The sequence below is a fragment of the Phaseolus vulgaris genome, chromosome 2 (genome assembly GCF_051622355.1).
Source record: "Phaseolus vulgaris cultivar YP4 chromosome 2, ASM5162235v1, whole genome shotgun sequence".
In the NCBI taxonomy this organism is placed as follows: Eukaryota; Viridiplantae; Streptophyta; class Magnoliopsida; order Fabales; family Fabaceae; genus Phaseolus; species Phaseolus vulgaris.
Window position 1 is genome coordinate 43,964,178 of NC_143499.1, and position 21,289 is coordinate 43,985,466.

At 28.8% G+C, this 21,289-nt stretch overlaps 3 protein-coding genes across 5 annotated transcripts; 2 read left to right on the top strand and 1 right to left on the bottom strand.

The window, feature by feature from the left end:
• The first annotated feature begins 1,003 nt into the window (after window positions 1–1,003).
• Window positions 1,004–6,281, top strand: LOC137812393 (uncharacterized). Of its 3 annotated transcripts, none has more exons than XM_068614348.2 (8): window positions 1,004–1,220; window positions 1,444–1,526; window positions 3,104–3,351; window positions 3,595–3,750; window positions 3,888–4,044; window positions 4,115–4,257; window positions 4,381–4,416; window positions 5,225–6,281. In XM_068614348.2, exons 2-8 carry the CDS (start codon window positions 1,454–1,456, stop codon window positions 5,930–5,932), a joined length of 1,521 nt encoding a protein of 506 aa, XP_068470449.1. In that variant the 5' UTR covers window positions 1,004–1,220; window positions 1,444–1,453; the 3' UTR covers window positions 5,933–6,281. The 3 variants fall into 3 exon arrangements, with proteins under 3 accessions (XP_068470449.1, XP_090155067.1, XP_090155066.1); XM_090298941.1 differs by having other exon boundaries at window positions 5,229–6,281; XM_090298940.1 differs by lacking the exon at window positions 1,004–1,220 and adding an exon at window positions 1,242–1,345.
• Window positions 6,282–10,272: 3,991 nt separating this feature from the next.
• LOC137809521 (E3 ubiquitin-protein ligase RHA2B) lies at window positions 10,273–12,070 on the top strand. The gene has a single exon (XM_090298942.1). It carries the CDS (start codon window positions 10,410–10,412, stop codon window positions 10,896–10,898), a length of 489 nt encoding a protein of 162 aa, XP_090155068.1. The 5' UTR covers window positions 10,273–10,409; the 3' UTR covers window positions 10,899–12,070.
• A 7,101-nt stretch (window positions 12,071–19,171) lies between these two features.
• Window positions 19,172–19,613, bottom strand: LOC150029179 (uncharacterized). Its single transcript, XM_090298943.1, has one exon. The coding sequence runs from the start codon at window positions 19,531–19,533 to the stop codon at window positions 19,318–19,320; it is 216 nt and encodes a 71-aa protein (XP_090155069.1). The 5' UTR covers window positions 19,534–19,613; the 3' UTR covers window positions 19,172–19,317.
• Between the last annotated feature and the right edge of the window lie 1,676 nt (window positions 19,614–21,289).

Below are 21,289 nucleotides of genomic sequence, written 5' to 3' on the forward strand. Positions count from 1 at the left end.
TCTCTCTTGTTAATCATTGATAGTTCAAGATAAGTTGGTTCCATAACTAATTTACTTATGTATTTTTAAGGTTACCTAATATGTATTTTTGTAGGTTTTAATATTTTTTAAAAAAAAATGGTGTTAGTTCTTTTTGAAAAGTCAAAAAGAATTTAAATCCTCTAACATTAATAGAAGAATTTATATTCAAATTTAAGCTAAGATATTAACATATTTTAGTTTCTTCAAGTAAATTTGTTAATTTTATAAAATAGGATTTTTTTCCATTTTTGTGGGTGAATTATTAAGTCAAACAAAACTGAAGACTGTCCACTACTTTCAGTTCATCATTAACATGTAACTCACCTGACTCTGACTGATTTTTTACAAACGGAAATTGAACAACATAAGTCAATCTAACTTGCATTCACATTTATTTATGTATTATTATTTTATTATTATTATTATTATGAATTACATTGAGACATACTTCTATTATGTATAAAGACACACAAAAATTCATGTAATTTTAAACTCATATTTTGTCTTGCATTTGAATGGTCAAAAATATGTTTTTGTTATAATTCTAGATGAATAAAGATTGAACTATAGTAGTTTATACAATAAAATTATAAATAATCATATATATATATATATATATAATTTTATTATATGTATGTTGACATTGACTAGTTTGTTTTAGGTAAATTAATTCTCCAAAAAATTAATGTACAATTATAAAAAAAATCTTTTTTTGTTGTTGTCATGAGATCTAAATGAAATAATGGATAGTTAAAATTTTACCTTGTAAAGAAAATATACCATGGATTGAAATTCATAAATATTTAAAAAATAGAAAAAATAATGAATAATATAATCAAACAAAGTTGACATTAGTAAGCAAAATATATTTTTTAGTTTAAAAGCTAGATAAAAGAAATATTAGCAAAACTAGAAAACAGATGTAGAATAAGGAAATAATAGAAAATTAATCTATAAAAGATTATACACATGAGGAGATTTTAGACAAAGTGACCGAGTTTGCCCAAATTGGACAAACCAAATCCCTAAAGCCTTTAACTTTAACTACTGCTGCTCTCATTCTTCCTCTTCTCTCCTTTTCTTCTTCTATAACATTCCCAAACATTTTTTTTCCTCTTTCTTCTTCATACATACATAATTGGTACATACTTTCCTTCTCCCCCAAGACGCAGTCCAATCTCAGTCTTTCTCAACATTTGGTATTTCCAACTGCTTTCTTCAATTTCCCATTATCTCCTTCATTCTATGCTTTTGGTTAATTATTCGCATTCACTCCCTTGCTCCTCAACCACCTTCCCTCCTCCTTCCTTTATGTTTTCATTAGGTTCTAGGGTTTTAGTTTTCTAACAAATTCATGCATTTTCTTTTCATCAATTGCTTCTATTGGCTCTTAGGGTTTCACTCATGTGATTTCTGGCGCAGGTTTGTTGGTATGAGTAAAGTCTTCTCTGAGATACTCGCGGACAAGCTGTCCAAGCTCAACAGAACCCAGAAGTGCATTGAAAGTATCCTTTTTCCTGAAAAAATGTTTATTAGTTTATTTTACTGGATAGATGTGCTTATTTTTTATGATTATTTCGCCCAATTGGGACATGTTCGTTGGTAGTGATGGTTTGGAAGTGTTTCTCTATATATATGTTGCAATTTATTGAATTAACCAGTGTGCATATGTGTGTGTGTTGCAATTCATTGGAACTAATTAGTATACTAAAGATCATCTCTGGTAGAGTTTCAGTTGAGAGAAAGAATGTCATTCATGGATGGAAGGTGTGTGATGTAGTTGAGATGCTTTGGTGTGTGATGTAGTTGAGATGCTTTGGTGTGTGATAAATTGGGAATTGGTCTCTGCATAAATATCTTTGCTGTAATTGGAATTAGCATGTTCGTTTGTAAAGGTGATCCTAATTGGAATTAGGTCATGGTAATTGTGACCTGGTCATTATTTTCAGTTTATATGTGATGGCTAGAGTGGGAAGAAGCAAAAAAAGCTATTGAATTATGACTTTTGATTGCTGATTCTGTGAAGGGCATATGAATTGTTGCCCTAGATTTGTGTGCTGTTGATTATTTTTTGTGTTGAATGGCTTGAATATCTTTCCAATTTTGTCTTTGCGAAAGTTTAAGAAAGTTATTATTGTTTCTTAGAGAAGCAATGTACAAAAAGATAAAACATGTCATGTGTGGAGGTAGAATTAGACTTGCCATGCAACTACAGGGGGGAGCTTTTATATGTAAAGTCACCGAAAAGGAACTTAGTGGGATATCTGTTTGAATCATGCTAAAGGTATCAGAGTAGTATTTAAATACAGATGTATGTGTTTCATGTGATCCATATACCAAGGAGATGAATAAATTAACGGCTATGTAAACTTGATTTTATGCAAAGGCTCTTCTGCAAGTTTATCAGTTGTTTTTTTAATTTATATTAATAATAAAGTGCACAATTTTGCTTTATACTTAAGTCTATCTGCTTTTAGGCCCACAAAGAGTTGAATCTTAGACTTCTTAATGCTATCCTTTTGGCATGTATTTTAAGACCTTAAACACATTATTGACCCAATGTCCACCTTTAAAAGGATTTGCCTAGTGCTGTGGCAGCTTAGTTTTGGAGAACTTATTTGCCTTTGTATGACTATAGCATATCAATAGTTTAACTAAGTCATATGTTTGATGCATCAAAATATTGTTGTTACAGTCTGTTTAAAGCTGAATTTGTCAGGGCTTGGTCAATATAAATTGAAGTGAGTTTCTGTTCTGGTAGAGAATTTTTGTGTGGATTTTTCTTACTTTAAAAGTGGTCTACATTTAAAGAAAAAAGGTTATGCTCATATGGTGTAAAATATTTACACTGTTATCCAATCACAAATCACCATAATGGTAATTTTGTTGGCCTTCACAACAATTACCTTAAAAGTTAGATTAATGGTAATTTGTGATTGGATAACAATGTAAAATTGTTTTGCGCTCTCAGTGCATAACCATTAAACTCTAAATATTACTCCCTATTATTAAGTTGATCTTTTAAAGTGCATGGATTGATTGTTTGTTCCGTATACTTTGCTATCTTTAATTTTTTGAATAGCGTTATCACATTGGTGTATATTTCACTGGAGCGAGGCAAAACTGGTAGTGGAAACATGGAATAAGCAATTTCAAAATTCAGAAAGGGTTCAGCGAGTCCCTCTTCTGTATCTTGCAAATGATATCATTCAGAACAGCAGATGTAAAGGAAATGAGTTTGTGACTGAGTTTTGGGCCATTCTTCCCACAGCACTTAAGGATGCTCTTGAGAAAGGTGATGATCAAGAAAAATATGCCGTATCTAGACTGGTAAGCCTTTTTCCAGGGTCTAAAACGAGTACAAGTGAATACAACCATTCAAATCATTGTTTAGAAATGTGGGAAAAGGGGCTTTTGGATGGTTTGGGATTTGTATATGAAGTTGTTGCAGACTTATTTGTTCATACAAGAACTGATACCTATGGCATATAAATGTTAAGAAATGATTTGCATACCATGATATTGATTTCAATGTAGGCAGTTTGATCTAACTTGCTGCTTACCTTACTTTAGGTTGGTATATGGGAAGAGAGGAAAGTGTTTGAATCTCACACTAAGAACCTTAAAAAATCAATATTTGGAGAAGAAGCACCTTCACAGTTTGAATTCAACAAAAAGCGATCCCGTTCTGTCAGAATTGTGAAAAGGGATTCTCGTTCCATTAAAACGGTAAGACGGGGACCTTTGTGCCTCTCCCCTCCCCAATGTTATACTCCAACATTTCTATGCTTTTAAATGATTGCACCCTTCAAAACAATTTGCAATTCTTCTTGCATAGCTAACCGGATGAATTTTATGTAATCCAGAAATTGTCCATTGGAGGTACAGCAGAAAAAATAGTTTCAGCCTTCCATACAGTGCTTAATGAACATTCCAATGAAGATGCAGAGATGGGTAAATGCAAGTATGCTGTTCAATGTGTGCGGAAGATGGAAAAAAATGTTGATATTGCATGTTCTGTTGGTAAGCTATCGTTATAAAGAAATTAACACCTAATTTTTGGAAGATAGGATTCTTATACTTTCTTTTTCAGTAAAGGACCCTAAGCGAAAAACTTTGTCTAAGGAACTTGTGGAGGAAGAAAATATTTTGAAAAAATGCATTGAAAATCTCAAAGTAGTTGAAGCAAATAGAGCAGCACTTGTAACGCAGTTAAAGGAAGCTTTGCATGAGCAGGCAAGTATTTATTTCCGTGTCTTCAGTAAGATTTTATATTTCAAGTTCAGCAGTTATTAGGTTTCTTGTTGATATTTTGAGTGCCAGTGCTATCTTTTAATTACTTGTGTTTTTATGTACCAGGAATCTGAGCTGGAGAATGTCCGGACGCAGATTCAGGTATGTATTATCGTGATTCTTTTTATCAGAAAAGACTATCCTATTTTGAGTAGTTTCTTATGAGATGCAAATGTGATATATATTTCTTGTGTATCTAGGTTTTCCATTATTTAATTACCTTTCTTATGTGTCTCTTCTTAGTATATATCAATAAAAGGTAATTGGACCATATTGTGGTATAGTTCGTAAAATGCTCATAAATAGTGTTTGTAGTTGTAAAACATTTTAGAGAATAAATTAAACTCTCCTTCCCCGAGTTGTACATAGTGTACGCAAACTCTACTCCTGTTCATTTTTAGAGTAGTTTATGTGTCTGAAACGCATTTAAACCGGGAAGAGGAATGGGGAATACGGTGTTACTTCTGAAAGGATTCATGATTTTGTTCCTTATGAAAGTTTAGATTTCTGATTTTAATCTCTAAATTTTGTTTGTCCAATTTTAGTCTCTCTCAGAGACTGAAATTGATGACGGAAAATGATTGAGGGATCAAATATGGACAATTTTTTATAAGAACTAAAATTAGAAATACGAAATTTTATAAGGACAAAATATTTAACCCCTTTTTGAAAGTAGCGAGTGTATGGCATACCTTTTAGGAACCTCAAAGGCGTTTGATGTAATAAACTGAGTTTTGAAACAGAAACTATTTAGTTGCTTTATCTCACAAACAAATACGAAGTAACTAAGTTCCTGTTTAGCATTAAAAGCCATTATATATGTGTGTGTGTATTATTATGCTTTTGTTCAGGAACTTTGACACGCTTTTACTGCTTATGATGCTAACGAATTTAATTTAATGGTATGGAGGTAGCACAAGCACAAGTAGAAGAGGCAAGCCACATGCGGAAGCGACTTGATGAAGATTCTTCTTATAAAGCTTCAACTGCAACGTCTTTTACTGATGTGAATGCAAAATCAGAAGCAGCAACTAAAAAGTCAGCCGCAGCAATTGCAGCTGAGGTTGCAGATAAGCTAGCTGCTTCTGCCTCATCTCAGTTTATCATGACTTCTGTTCTCTCTTCATTTGCAGTAGAAGAGGCAAAAAATGTTTGTCTAACTTCTGAGTCCATGTCAAAACCTGAGAAGTCAGCACCTATATCAGATCCAAATATTTATATGTCTTCACAACAGTTAATTGCCACATCAAATCATTCATATCCGCCGGTTATGGTACCTCAACCTACCTTGCAGAATCCAACCGCAACATCACAGAGTCAATACCAATTGCTTGGTAGTTCATCCTCCCACCATTATTTGCAATCATCTGGAGGGGTCATTTCTCCATATGGTTATGGTAGCGCCCCTCCTTTACCACTGGGACCACCCCCACCTCATATGGTGGGCCCAATGGTGCCTCTGACTCATCAGGCAATGCAAATAAGTCAGCAGCAACCAGCACCGATAGCTCCACATCAACCAATACAATTGACGCAGCAAGCCCCAGCACCTCCTAGTTTTCGACCACTTCAACCGCCAGGAATGGTGTACTATGGCAATCATCAGCATTCCATATGATACCCCTGCAGTAGTTTAATTATAGTCCAAATGACCTGTTTGAAACAAGCAAATCCAGAGATTATTTAATTTTGAGCTCCATGGTATGCTCACTGGGATTGAGTTCGCAAAATACATGGAAAACCAGGCCTAGCACATTGGTCACTGGGATGTAAAAGGAAAGTATCACTTGTCAAGATACTAAACGCTTTAAACAAATTCGTTTTAGACTTACTGTGTAGGAAGTTCTCTTGAGCAAATGTAGTGTTTTTGCTCGACATATTTTGACAGAATTTTTTTGAGATAATGTACTTGTATTATATATACTTAGCTGATTAAATAATTATTGGATTATATTAGATAAAGGAAACAGAGGCAGGGGGTCTTTCCCATCTGCACACAATTTTGTGTTTGGTTGATTGGAGCAACTTTCACAATTTTACATCCGTTGGTTATAGTATCTCCGGCAGGGTGTGGTGGTTCAACATAGCAATAGTTCTTTTATGCCTCTCCTGTTGTGTTGATTTGGAAGGATAGCACTCGGAGGCTATATGTTGACTGTAGAAGTTCCGCCAAGTATTCCATAAGGGGCAGGTTATAATGCACGATAAGGTTCAATAGTATGAATCTTCATTGTGTTTGATTGTAGAAGCTTCAACATTTAACAATTAGAACAATTACTGAATCAACGTATACAGTAATTTACAGTTTACTTTGAAAATGTGAATTATGAATAAAATTGATGATGAGTAATTTTGGTTTTTTACTGTGATTAATTTTTTTAATGACATTGGAAGGTATTTAAAGGTTATTTTAGAGAAAGGAATTTGATTAGTAATATTTTTTACATGATTGTCTGTTACAGTAGTAAGAGGTGAGCATGCTCTGATCTAATTTTTATGAAATAAGGAATATGATGTTTGTTGAAGCATCCTTGTGGTGATCTCCACAATTGGAAGAATGAATAGAAAAAGAAATGAAGGTATGAATTGGAAGAGAGACTAAGTCAAAAAGACAGATTGGAAGGTGATGTTCCTCAATCACAATTAAGCGATGTACCAAAATTGAAATGCCAAATCCAGATATGTGTCAATACAACATCGGTTGAAGCTACTGGTGTTGATAGATACCTACGTACATAAAAGGTTGCACCAACTCACTCGAAAAAGATGAATAAATGAAATGGAATCAAGCTATTACCATAGGATGAATATAGTAACATATTTTCTAATATATTTTTCTATTCTTTTAGTTTTAGTTTATTAGAAATTATAAAATCATGAGTGAAGATTCAATAAGAAAAGAGAAGACCTATATAAAAGTGTATTTTTCAATAAATTAAAATATTAATTTAAGAATATTTTTTATTAATAAATATTATTAATTAATATATTAGCTTCGCAATTTTACAAAAGTGTTGGATATACAAACCAAGTCAAGGTTGAGAATTTATGTATAAGGAAAATAAGTGTTTTATTTTCATAAAAAATTTGGAAATAAAACCAAATATTATGAAAAATTATAGTTTGACTTGATGAGGTAAATTGCATTCGGAATGTTTTTATCCTTAAATTCTTTTTTAATTTCACTTTTAGTTCTTAAATAAAATTTGTTGGTGTGTATACTTTTCTGTTGATATATAATTTTGATGTGAATATGTTAAATAATGATCTGAGAATACGTGAGTTATTATGTCATCAATCAGTTTCATAAATGTAATTTTAGAATAGATATTTATATTAAAATCTATTTTGAATATCTCTCTTATTACATATATAAATATGTTTTGAACAGTTGAGTAAATAGCTTACGTAATTAAATAATCTTTTATTGGATTTTCTTGCCGTCTTCACCAATAATTCAGCGATCAATCATTGAATGGTGAAACTTGAATTTTTAGGAATACTTCTCTTTCTTCAGAAAATCTACGCTATCTTTTCGGTAAGAACAATATTCTTATAAATAATTATTATATTTATAACTTAAATTTCTATTATATTCATAATAATTAAAAATTTATAATATAAATGTTATTACCATATTTTGATAATATTAGAAAGTAATATGTAATTGAATCATAAAATAATATTCAACAGACTTACTCATAAATGTATATTATTTTTTTATTAACTTAAAATATATAATATTATATTTAAATACAATAAATAATTTATTTCTCTTCTTATCTTAAAAAATATAAAAAAAAAGTAATTGTAATAAATTTATTTGAATTTTGATGTCTCGTAGTTACTTAACTTTTCACGTGAATTTTGAGTTAAATGCATAGTTACATGACTTTTCATGGGAATTTTGAATTATATGCAACAATTGTCACTTCCAAAAACCTTTTATGTGCTTTTCTATGATTTTGGATTTCAAGGATTTAACCTTGAAATTTAGAAATTGAAGACTGAGAGTGGTTTGGAATCACTAAGAAAAATTTGAAGCTTTCTTGAGAAAAAAAATCCATAAGCATAGAGAAATTTCCATGTTTTATTAGAGATAGATAAAGTGAAGATCTTATATGAATTAAAAATAAAACTAAACTATTTAAATCTTATTTCACTAAATCATAAAAATAATTAATTGAAAGGTCTAAAATACTAAGGTTGATAGCAACTTCACCTTATTTTAATATTTTTCTGATTTGTTTTATATAGAATGGAACAAATATTCTAAAAAATAGAAGCAAGAGAGAGGTTGTATGAGATTTCAATTCATATCATAAAATCCATATGTTGGAATTTATTGGAGCAGTGTGTGTACGCGTCCCACACCACATGGTTAGCTAATCAAGTCACATATAAGCCTCAAATATCTTCAATTAATTTATAAGTTACAAACTTTATCTTATATTATTACTGTAAAAAGTTATTAAATAAAATTTAATTTTAATAATCAAAATAATTAATTATTATTTAATTAAATTAAAGACTATTTTATAAACTAAAAAAATTATTTGTATTTAAAGTAATTTCTATTATTAATAAAAAATTATAAAATAATTTTTAAATTGGTATTTAATCATTAACTACCAAAATTTTATCTACGGACTATTTTCTATTTTAAATTAGTCTTTTAGATACTAATTTAAAATCTAAAATATTAGTAGTTAGTTTAAATATCAATTTTAAAATTATTTTATAAATATTTGTTAATAATAGAAATCACTTTAAATACTAATAATTTTTTTAAATACTAATAATTTTTTAGTTTTTAAAATAGTATCTAAATTAGTCAATTTAGTGATTAATTATTTTTTATCTTAAATTTAATTATTATTTAATTATTTTTTTATTTTTATACAATTTGAAATTGGTTTTTTTAGTTTATATAAATTGTTTAAATTTTGGTTTTTCCCTCTGTAAAGATTTTTTTTTAATTTTTATTTCCCTAAAATTTTAGGTCACTCTTTTTAGTTTCTAATATTAGTTTTAAAATATATAGATAACATTTATTTTATATATTTCAAGAGTTTTTTTTCTTCATGAACATATCAACGTTATATCATAACACTATTATGCATCACCTGGAATGATTATTTGATATTTGTTTAATATAAGTTAATACAAATACTTAATTCTGTAATACTATATATTAAAAGTGGTAATTTTTAATTTTAAAGAGATCCAAATAAAAATATACATTTCTAAGGAAATTGAAATCAAAACTCGCTTATTTTACTGGACTTAAAAATACATTTAAGCAAATCAATAATATAATTATTTAAATCTTAATCGGTCCAAATTCTATAAATTATTGTATAAAAAACAAAATACATTCATTTAAAACAATAAATAGTTACAAAAAAAATAATTATATATACACAACCTGAAAGTTATTGCTCAAGTTCAATTAAGAATAACAAGGTTAAATTATAATTTTGGTATTCATCTAATATTATATGTGGTTTTTTATTTTTCTAAATTTTAGATTCTATAAAATATATATGAAGTATTGAAAGCTTTAAAACTCTGATTCGACTTCATCATGATTTTGGTAAAAGAGAAGAGTAAATAAATGATCACAAGAGTCTCTGAGTGTAATAAATGAGAAATAGAAATAACCTAGAACCTCATATTTTTTTAACCTAATAATCTGAACTTCTTTTATTCACTTTGTATCTTCTTGAAGCACCATTCGTTGTTGTTGAGCTCATTTCACTCTACCAGAGAAGTTAATTCTGATAAGAATAGATATGAAGTTTGAGATGAACAGAGATGAGTTTATTGCAATATAAGCAGTGATAAGGAGAAGTAGTTGTGAGAATTAATTAGACTAAGTATTTCATAAAAGAGTTTTATCCTGCGCGATAATTGAATTTAGTTAAAATGATAATAAAAAAAATGTAGTATTGGGTATGTAGGAAAAAATGGAAGGCACGTTATAATGGATAAGTGAAATTATTGCACGGATGGTGCAGCGATTGTTGTTTTATTCTATAGAAAAAGAGAAAAAGTGTGGTGGTGGTGGAACTTAGGAAGAAGTAGAAGAAGCCATGAGAAGGTCTGTGTGTGAGTTATTGTATGAGCTTTATGCCAAGACAATAGTCCTTGTAACATACATGCTAATACAACTCATCCTTATCATTCGCTACCTTAAATCAAATACGCCTCCAATATCAACCACCCAATACCTCAGTTTCATCGAACAGAAGAACCCTGCCATTCGTTGCACCACAAGACTCAAGGCTGAACACATAGACTGCAGAGTGTGTCTCTCTGAATTCCAGGAGGGGGAGAAGGTGAGGAACCTCAACTGCAGACACACTTTTCACAAGGATTGCCTTGACCAGTGGTTGCAGCAATACTGTGCCACTTGCCCACTTTGCAGGCACAAGGTCTTGCCAGATCATGTTGTGGCCAACTACAACCTCCTTCAAAATCAGGTACAAGAAGAAGAAGAAGAGTATGATGGCAATGATCACCAACTCATCTTTTTGTTATCTGCATTAAGGGGTGGTAGCACTTTGCACACATATCTTTGATCTGCACTTACCTGGTCTTTCCCTTTTCGGGATTATTCATTTCATCACCACAATACTCATTTATGCATCCTTAGATTTTTATATTTTTTTACCTTTTCCTCTTTCCAATCCAAGGTTGTATATATAGTAAAAGATAGACTCTCTAGCTACTTTCCCTGTTGTGCTGCGTAAGTCTACCTTGTTTAACTCTTTGAATTCGGTTTGGTGCATTTTGGAAACGGTTTAAGTTCGATGCTCCAGAGTTCACATGGGACATATACCAAAATGGAGATGTATTTCAAAAGCCATTTCTTTGTATTTATCAAAACTTTAAGAAGAGATGATGTGTCCCAATTCAAAGCATAAACTTTACAGTTCAAAAGTTCTGAACAAAAGGGTCGATGGTTGTTGCAGTCATTAGATAGTTAGAAATTATAGGAAAAATCTTGCAACATAATTTGTGTGAGAAATCTTGTTGGACCAATATCAATCATGACAGCACTAACGAGATTAGTTTATAGTATAATAAACTGAGTACAAAATCGACACTGTGTTTGTTCCACTCAATTAACTCCTTAGGTCATTCATTATGTACACCAATAGATCTTGATGGAACAAAACCTCACATCGTTTCTCGAAGAGGTAAAATGTTGAACTACAAGGAATAGTAGTGGGAGTAGATAGACATTGAAATGCTGCAATAATAAAGGGTAGGTGAAAAGGTTAAATGATATGTTGATGCATGATGCATGATGTAGAAGGGAATTCTCAGAAGTCAGACAGGGCAAGCTTTATCTTTATGGGATGAGTCCCCACAAGGCAGTGCTAGTCACATGCAAGAGCACAGGAATTAGCTGTCTGTACTCATTCTATCTTTTAACCGTGGACAACTTCATTATTTCAAAGGTTTATGCAGTACATTACTACAACATTTTGCAGATTTGAGTCCAAAAAAACAGGTCCTACAAATTACAGAAAGAGAGTTGACGTATATAGCTTCCCCCAACTCAGACAAAAGTAGCTATATGTGTAGTCTTTACATTTTTTACTTCACTTACCACTCATGCTTTTAATGCATAATAGTTTCTTGTTATGTCATAAACTCCAACCCAGGACCACACACTACACTCCTTTTCCTTCTCTCTGTACTTGCTTGCTACTGTTTCAGCTGTATAGAAAATATGGTTATGGCACACTAGGTCTATGTTCAAAGATGGTTTCACAGGACCACAAGAGTGGTGTAGAGTAGCCTTTTCAAATGGTGACTGATTGTAGCAGGGCATTTTACATTTGCTTTTCTACAACTGCAGATTTAAACCAGATACCTCTTTCTTGCTTTTTATATGGTCACCAACAACAAAATTTTGTGTTTCTGCCTTTTGATTCAAAATTATGTGTAGGATTTAAATAAAATGTTTTTAAATGAAGGCAGTTATTTAAAACATTTTTTTAACATAAGAAAGAAATGGGTGATTACACCAAGCCAAATATGATGACTATTGAATTTTTTTTTACCATAAATGTATGTGTTTGCTGATTGTATTTTTTACTGTATTACCATTATTTGAACATTGTGGTTATGGATCCTGGAATTATTAGGTCCATCTATCTGTTTCAAGACAAACTTTTATATTAAAATTAAACTCCATTATTCTAACAAATAAAATTCAAACATGTAAAGTTTGAGATTATAAATTAATAACAAAAGTTTACTTATATATAATGTGTTATTATGAATGACATACTTTTTTCAATACTAGTTAATTAGTGTCATGTAATATTTAAGATGAAAATAATAATTTTTAACTTTAAAGAAACTAAAATCAAAATTAATTTATTTTACATGGATTTAAAATATAATTTAAGTTAAACAGCATTTTTTTTTCTCTTTTCTAGCCCTACATTTTTAAGGTGCTCAAATGATAAAATTGCAACTCGTACAAACTAAAATATTCAAATGTTTATTTAACAACGAGGTTTGTATTTTTAATTGTTTTTAAACTGAAATTTCTTGTGAATTTTTATAGAAACTAAAATGAAAAATAAGTTATTTTGTAAAGATATAAAACATTTTAAAACCTAAATAAAAGCTGAATATGAAGTAACTTTCACAAAATGCTACAAACTAATGAAACGGGTTCTTTTACAAAATAATTCTATTTTAGTTTAAAAAATCATATAAATTAAAAGTTAGTCTATTTGTCGTATCAAAACACTTTCATTATCATTTGTCAGAAACACGACCACTCATTAAATCTATGTCTGTATTTCTATTTCACTATCATAATAAGAATTAACTGCCATAAAATTTAGATTTTATAATTATATGTTATTAGTATTAATTATATCAAAATTTTGTACGATTTTTTAATACTTTTTTATTTTTGTACTATAATAACTTGTTTTTCTTTTGTTGAATTGTAGTTGAAAGGAGAGTTAGGTGAGGAAATTGAATACAGTGGGGCAAAGGGGAAGTATATATGATTATAAACTCATAACTTCAAATTGGACACGTGTCATGCTTTGACGCGTTCAAATTCCTTGGACCACCCATGATAATTTTGCTTCACAAAATATTTTCATTTTTTTATACAACTTTAGAAAGACACAAAATAACATTCTCAAATAATAAACAAAAATATAAATAACTTTAAATTATTCACTTTCATTTGGAATACTGTACTAGTTTTGAAAAGGGAAAGGTTTACCACTTTTCATATATTTTCTACTTCCAAATTTAATATATTGGTAAAATCACCATATTTGTTATGCGTTGAAAATAAAATAATAAATTTGTGAATCTTTTTATATATATTATTCCCATTTATTCGTACACATAATAAGGCTCTTACTTTTTAAGACCAACAATTTAATATAACTAAAAGTATTTGACAAACAATTTGAAAGTCACAAAACCATTTAATGTAATTATAAAGATTTGACAAATAATTTGATACTCACAAAGTCATTTATTCAGATCAATATTTAAATTAATATAATTATAGATTTAACAAAAAATTAATAATAATTATTTAAAATTAATAGATGAGGTATTTACAATGATATATTAGAAGAAAGTCAACAAAAATATTATATTAAATATTTATTATTATAGTGAAACAATATCAATCAAAGCATCACATTTCATCATAATTTGACTCATTTGTTATAGGTCATATGATAATTAATATCATATGTAAGTTGTAACAATCTTCTTCTCAATAATTAACTCATAGATGATTAAATTTCTCGATTAAGACTTAAATCATAAAATTTATATAATTAATGTAACATCGTTCAATCAAAAATTTATTATGTAAACATGATACATCTTACCTAAATAGAAAAAAAAACATCTTATTTTAAAGAATTAATACATAAATTATTTATTATAACTTTAGTTATCATTATTTTTTATAATGAAAAATATAAGAGAAACATTACAATCCACCTCTTTATTAGATAAGAGTTAGGTTGTGAAATTGGAGAGGAAAAGATATTATAAATAAGCAACTAATGTTAACAGATTTTGCTGCAAATCATTCAATGCACCATTTCCCTTCTTTAGATAAGTGAATTTAATTGAACTGATTAGATACGAAATGGTGCATTGAATATGTATATAGTAATTGAAGTAAAATATATAAATAAAACGATTTGTTTATGAATAAAAAATTACAAAAAAAATATAATTTACATATCTATTTATATCATTTTATGTTTTCTATTCACTTAAATAAATAATTTTATCAAACTTTTATAATACAAGTTAACCTAATAACTTTTAGCTATCCACTAAGTTAGTAATTTTATTAACACTAGATTGTAAGTAGGAATATTTTATTTTAATTTATTTTTTTTCAGGTTTCGCTCTGTTACATTACTCTTTACACTTTTTTATAACTTTTAATCTAATATAAATATCTTATAGAATTCATGCTCTGATTAATATTTTATTTATATTAGTAGAAATACATATTTTTTAAATAAATAAATAAATGTTTTAATCTTATTAATATATAACCGCGCAATGAAGATACTCTAAAATATTTATGAGCAATTGAGAGGTTTTAATTGATTAAAAAATTAAAAATACTATTGTGAGGCGAGTATCGTAATTACGTTAATGTTTCAAAAATTAAAATAACAATTGATAACCATAACTTTCACGAGACAAATATTACGATAAAAGACCAAATAAAATTAGTTAATCTTTTTCAAAATTTTCAGCATGTTAGATTTCTTCCTAGATCTTAGTTTGTAAAATGTATAAATAAGAAAAACACACAAATGAGATGAAAAATGGGTTTTCTGATGTAAGTTAAGAAAAAAAAATATAGTCATTTATTTTTGCTTATAAAAAGGTTAACGAGAAAGTCTAAATAAAAAAATCACTAAAGAATCAAATTGCATCAATTAAAATTATGATAAAGAAATGAAGCAGAAAAAATTATATACGCATTATGAGTTACGAGAAGAACAAAACAAACAAGTTGGGCCTAATATTCGAGCCATGTTGTATTAGCAATGCATATATAAGGCCCAAAAGAGTATTTTTAAAAGACAAAAGGTATTTTTAATGAAATATATATTTTTATCTTACTTTTTCTTTTCTTTTTTTTCACTTTTTCTCTAGTTATGATTGTGCACTTCCTTCGTTGTTGTTGCTTGCTGCTTCATCCCTGCCAATAACTGCCTTCACTACTCAGTGTTATCATTATAGAGATTAGTTTTAAACAAAAATTATGTGTTGTTATTGACTAAATTCATTTTTAATTGGTTGTTACAAAAAGTTTTTGGAATCTACTGCCTAAACGTCCTTTTTAAAAATTTAATACACGTCTACAATCTATACCATCTATAATGTATTTTTTAAAATTAAATATATTATAAATTTTATAATCTAAAATATAGTTCTAGATTTAAAATATCGTCTTAATTATACCATCTCTATTAAGGAAATAATAATTATCAAATTATATGCAATTATGGTATGCAATATTTGACGATATTGTACCCAATTATATACAATTAATTTAATAATTATAAAATCTCATGATTAGTATCCTACCTAATTAGATTGTAAGTTGAGGAGAGAAACTCCCTGTATATTTCCTATACATGAAGTGATGTAATATACACATAAAAGAATAAGAAACATCTCTTTTTCTTACCATTTTTTATCATTTTCTTATAATCTCGCATTGTGAAATATGAAATATTATTTTAGAAATACATGTATTAACTTTTCCTTCGAAATATTTGAATTGTATAATATATAATTTATTTTAATATGTACAAATATGATTAGGATTCTTTCAAGTAGATAAATGTCTATGATATTAGTTTATATTGTAAACCAATTGTTGATGCTAGTTATGCTGATATAACTCATGCACCTGCAAGAGGGTATTATCACCCAGATGATTATCATCAGGACCATGTCCCGTTTGTTCTAGTCAATCATCGTAAAGGAATGATAATTCAAGAAAGAAATACGGGTTGATTTTATTAGTCCGCTTCACAATAATTAGTCTGCGAGCCAACTCACATATTTTTCTTTTGAAATTAATGAAAAATAAATAGAAATTTTGAATTAATTTATTTTAATTTATTAAAAAAAAATTTATTTAGATGAATTAGGTAAATGGTCACACATTATTATTCTCATGACATATACCTAACAAGATATGAGTAAAAAATATTAAAATATTCTTATTTTTAATGAAATTTGAATTTTAATCGTATTAATAAATTAACTAATAAAATATTTTATTAAATATATAATTTTTTAAGGTAATATATGTAGACACGTGATTATTATTCTAATTTAAAAATTAGTATAAAATAATATATATATATATATAATACTATATTTAAATTTTATTATAAAAGATTAAGGTTTGACTAGTGCATTGAAATATAAACCATTTATATATTTTATAAAGACAAAAAAACACTATTAAATATTAAAACACCATTATCAAATTTTGTGAAGGTGTAATGAATTAGGGACTGAGGGGGATTTCTTCCTGCACCTCCATGTCTTTCTTTGTGAACCCCGTACTTCAAACAAAATCTCAAATTATTCTTTGACATTTTTCATTTAATGTTTTTTCTTTAATTCTGGAATGTGAAATTTAAAGACTTCTCGAGTTATAGAATTTGGAAGTTAAAATTTATGTTTCGGATTATAGAATATTTCAGATTGCACAATCCAAACCACAATTTTATATTGTGGATTGTAGAATTTGAAATGAATAATTTTTGAATTTTTGAAAATATGAGGATGCAGGAAGAAATTATAGGGGTGCCAAAATAAATTAGTTTTTAAAATATACAATTTATGCAGGCTAACCCGTCCCGCATTTGGTCCACACAAGTTGCAGGTTAGGTGGGGCAGGCCTACACGGCCCAGTGAGTTGAAATAAGCAGTCCGTCCTGCACTTTTTCTTAGCAGGCCAACCGACATGACTTGTCTCGCATTGTCATTCCTAATGTTGCCATGAAATTGTGAGAAAGTGATGTAATAAACAAAGACTAGACTTAATTGTAATATATGAATTTATTGTATTCTTTGTACTTATAACCACCCTATCTTTTTTTGTTAGAATCGAGGAAAAATGAAGTTGGTCTCCCATAGTCGAAAGTCAAATAAACTTAGAATCCCTAATCCACAAATCAAGTACAACACTAGTTCCCTAATCCACAAATCAAGTACAACACTAGTTCCGATACAATTGATAAGGGGTTTATATCTGCAAGTTAGTTCTAAATCTTATTTGTAATCTTCTATATGCATACATGTAAATTGTACACTTGCTTGATTGTAGTCATATTGTGGTTATTTAAATATATTGTTTGACAACTTCACTAAGCATTTAATTATGTCAAAAACCATGGAATGATCATTAAATTTTAATTTATTAGCATGAAGGTGAGCTATTAATATACCAATCAATTTATTATTATGATTATCACATATTACCTAAAAAACATATCATCCTCAATTGTAAACTGATTTCTCCTGCATTTGAAATGAACAATCACATTTTTTTTTACCAATTATAGATTACTAACATGCAAGTCATTATTGTATCTCATATACTTACCACTCATTTCACATCCTAATAACACATATATTTTTCTTTCCTATTGTCCACTTGTTATATCAGACCTCAAAATGATAATTAAGTTCAAATACTACGTTATGCAGTCATTTAACTAAGTCATCCTACATAAGAAATACATACACAAATACATTACAACATAAACATACGTTTGTGTCACATTTTTATACAAATAATACAAATTGAACATACCTATTTTTTATGAAAGATTAAATATAATTTTCTTCAACCAATTAATTTTCAATTACCTCAAATTTTATATTATCATACTCATTATTCATGTATGACAACTTTATTAAATATTTTGTTTTAAAATTTGGAATTCCTTTTTATACTCCATAATCATTACTTTAAGTAATGACAAAAATATAACAAAGTAATGTAATACTTATATTAACTTAAAAAGAGAATTTGAAAAAACTTAAATCAGAAAGTAAATATCCAGTCTACACTTCATCCATTACCATTAAGCATCACCACAAATATAAAATGTGTAAAAACACTTCAGAAAAGTTACACCGCCACAAAACCAACAATTTCGTATGCTGCCAAATTTAGAATTTTAAAATTTATAAAGAAGCATATACAAGAAATGGCCTAGAAATGCGTGCCACCCTGCAGAGGCTCCACATCCAATTTTCCCACAACTTACTATTTATTTCAGGGATAAAACTTTGTTTTGTAAAATTTTTAAATTTTATTTTTTATGTTAAGGATTTTTTTTTTATCTAACCGGTCGAATTTATATTTGTTAATTTCTTTGAACTAATTTCTTTATTATAGTTGTGCATAGTTACCGTTGATTAAAGTCATAGCGGACAAAACAACAAAACAAGATAGTTGAGCAGGGTAAAAAAATTAAACTAATGCTAACACAAATTTAGTACACAGTGTTTATTAGTATCATTTCAGAAGGAATAAGAGTTTATCATTATTGTTATTCATGAGTAGGACCAATCGATAACAACAAAACCAAGAGTTTAATTTTTTGTCTTTTTCTTAGAGAAAGCTATAAACCACAGTCAGTCCATTATTTAGGATTTTTTTTGTTTACTTTAATCACAGAGATATTTCAGTATACTACATCATATTTTTTAACCCAATTGCAGAAGAAAAACAAAGTATTTAGGAAGAAAAAAACCTTGACTATAGTTGAAGCAACAATGATTAATTAATCCTTTGATTTGATTTGGATTGAAAAGATGGTTATGTACAAGATTGGAGAAAAAAGAAAAGATGGAAATTACAAGAATGAAAGGAGAAGAAGAGAGATGATGAAGATGAAGATAAAGATAAAGATAAAGATAAATTTAAGCAGAAAAGAAGCTGTCGGAAGCAGCCATAGCAACTTGGGTCTTGGGCTCCAAAACCTTCTGGAGAAGGTGCTTATTTTCCTTGAATCTGGATAGCATGCCGGAGACAGAAGAAAACAGGTGAATTTCTCCACCGCCACTGCCACCACTCTTTTTCAAACACTGCACCCTCCTCTCGTACTCCTCGGCCACCAAAATTGCAATGTCAGACATCCTAGTATGTTCTGGTGAAGTTCCTTAAAATGAAAACCTTTTCTTTTGCTTCTTCTCATCTGTCTTGGCCAAACCAATTTATAAAGGAGCATTTGGATAAGAATGGAGGTGAAACCAACTTGTGAAGTTGTTGTTGCTTGGTTGCAGCTAGTGGGTTTGGGTTGTCTGTTTTCACAATACACTTTTTGTGGGTGGGGCACCTTGTTTTCATTTTCTTAAGCTGTTTTATTTGGATGAGTGGGGTGCACATTGAACACGGGATGTTTATATAATTATCAAAAACACTTAAAATTATGTTTCTAACTGCAACTTCTTTATATTTAAAATTTTTAAAATTGATTGATGTTAATAAATTTGAAGTTAAATTGTAGCATTTTTTGATATTTTGAAATAGATGTTTGGTTACCAAAACCATGGTAAGAATCTGTTTCTATGGGCTACAATACTATGGAGTTGAGAATTTAAAATATCTAAAATATCCTTTTGTTTTGCTTATTTTTCTCTTGGCCTTACTTTACCTGTCCATTTCTTTCTTTTTCCTCACTGTCTTTCTCCTTTTCTTTTATCCTCCATCAGCATAATCATGTCCAATAAATTTCACTGTTTCTTAACAAATTGAGAATATTGTAAAACTTTTAGAATGTCACTTTAAATTTTTTACAACTTTTTATCATTGTTCTGGAATGTATAATAACACTTCATAATCTATTTTTTCCTAAGTTTCATAAAATTAGTACAAAAAAAATGGAGTTGGAGGCAAAGAAGAAAAAAAAGAGTAGTAAATAGAATCTTCCTTAAATAACCAAGGAAGAGGATCCATATCCTGAATAAATATCAACCAGTAGGCAAATATTTTCTTTAGGTTTTACAGAAGCTCGTACTTTTATTTTCGATCAATTTTTATTTGAAAATTATCTACTTGATTAGGTTTAAAAAAGTTGTGTTTCAATGCACAATCTTGTAAGAAAAAATTATATTTCCAAATAAAAAACTGTTTTTTCTTCATTATTTTTATATTATGTACAATTTTATGAATAAGTAGTTTTCTCCCTCTATAATGATTTTTTGAAGGAATATATGTACAATATATAAAAAACGGTTACATGTGTAATGTTTTTGAAAACAAATTAGATATTAATATAAAATTCTAAACAAACTAATATATTAATATAATTTGATAAAATCTCAAAGAATATTTAGTGTGATTTATTCTATATATAAGTAATTTTTTTCTATTACTTTAAATATATTTGAATGGATTTATTTTAAATTTAAATCTAGTTGTTTAACTCAACCTATATTGAATATAGATTGCATAATTTTGGTAGACTTTGAAAATTCAAAATCAAGGTAAATATGATTTAATTGAGTTATAAAATAAAAGGTTAGATATCTTAGATTCAAGTAAGGTGAAATTGAGTTGGATTGGGCTCAACTCATGCAATATTAAGTTGAGTTGGATAAGCTCATACCAAAGTTCAACTATGTTAAGATAGACTTAGGTGACACTAAGTCAGACCCAAGTTAAGTTAAGCTTAGGACAAGTTAACTTGAGTTAAAACGATGTCAATTTAGTTAGGTCGAGTCGAGCCGAGCCTAAGTCAGGACAAGTCAAGTCGAACCCACATTAAGTAAGGGTGTGGGTGGAGACACATGTACAAGTATATTCATTCCCTTATAGAGATTGAACCAACTCAAGCGAAGTTTGATTATTTCGGACCATGCTCAAGTCAAGATGTCAAGCAGAGTCTTACGG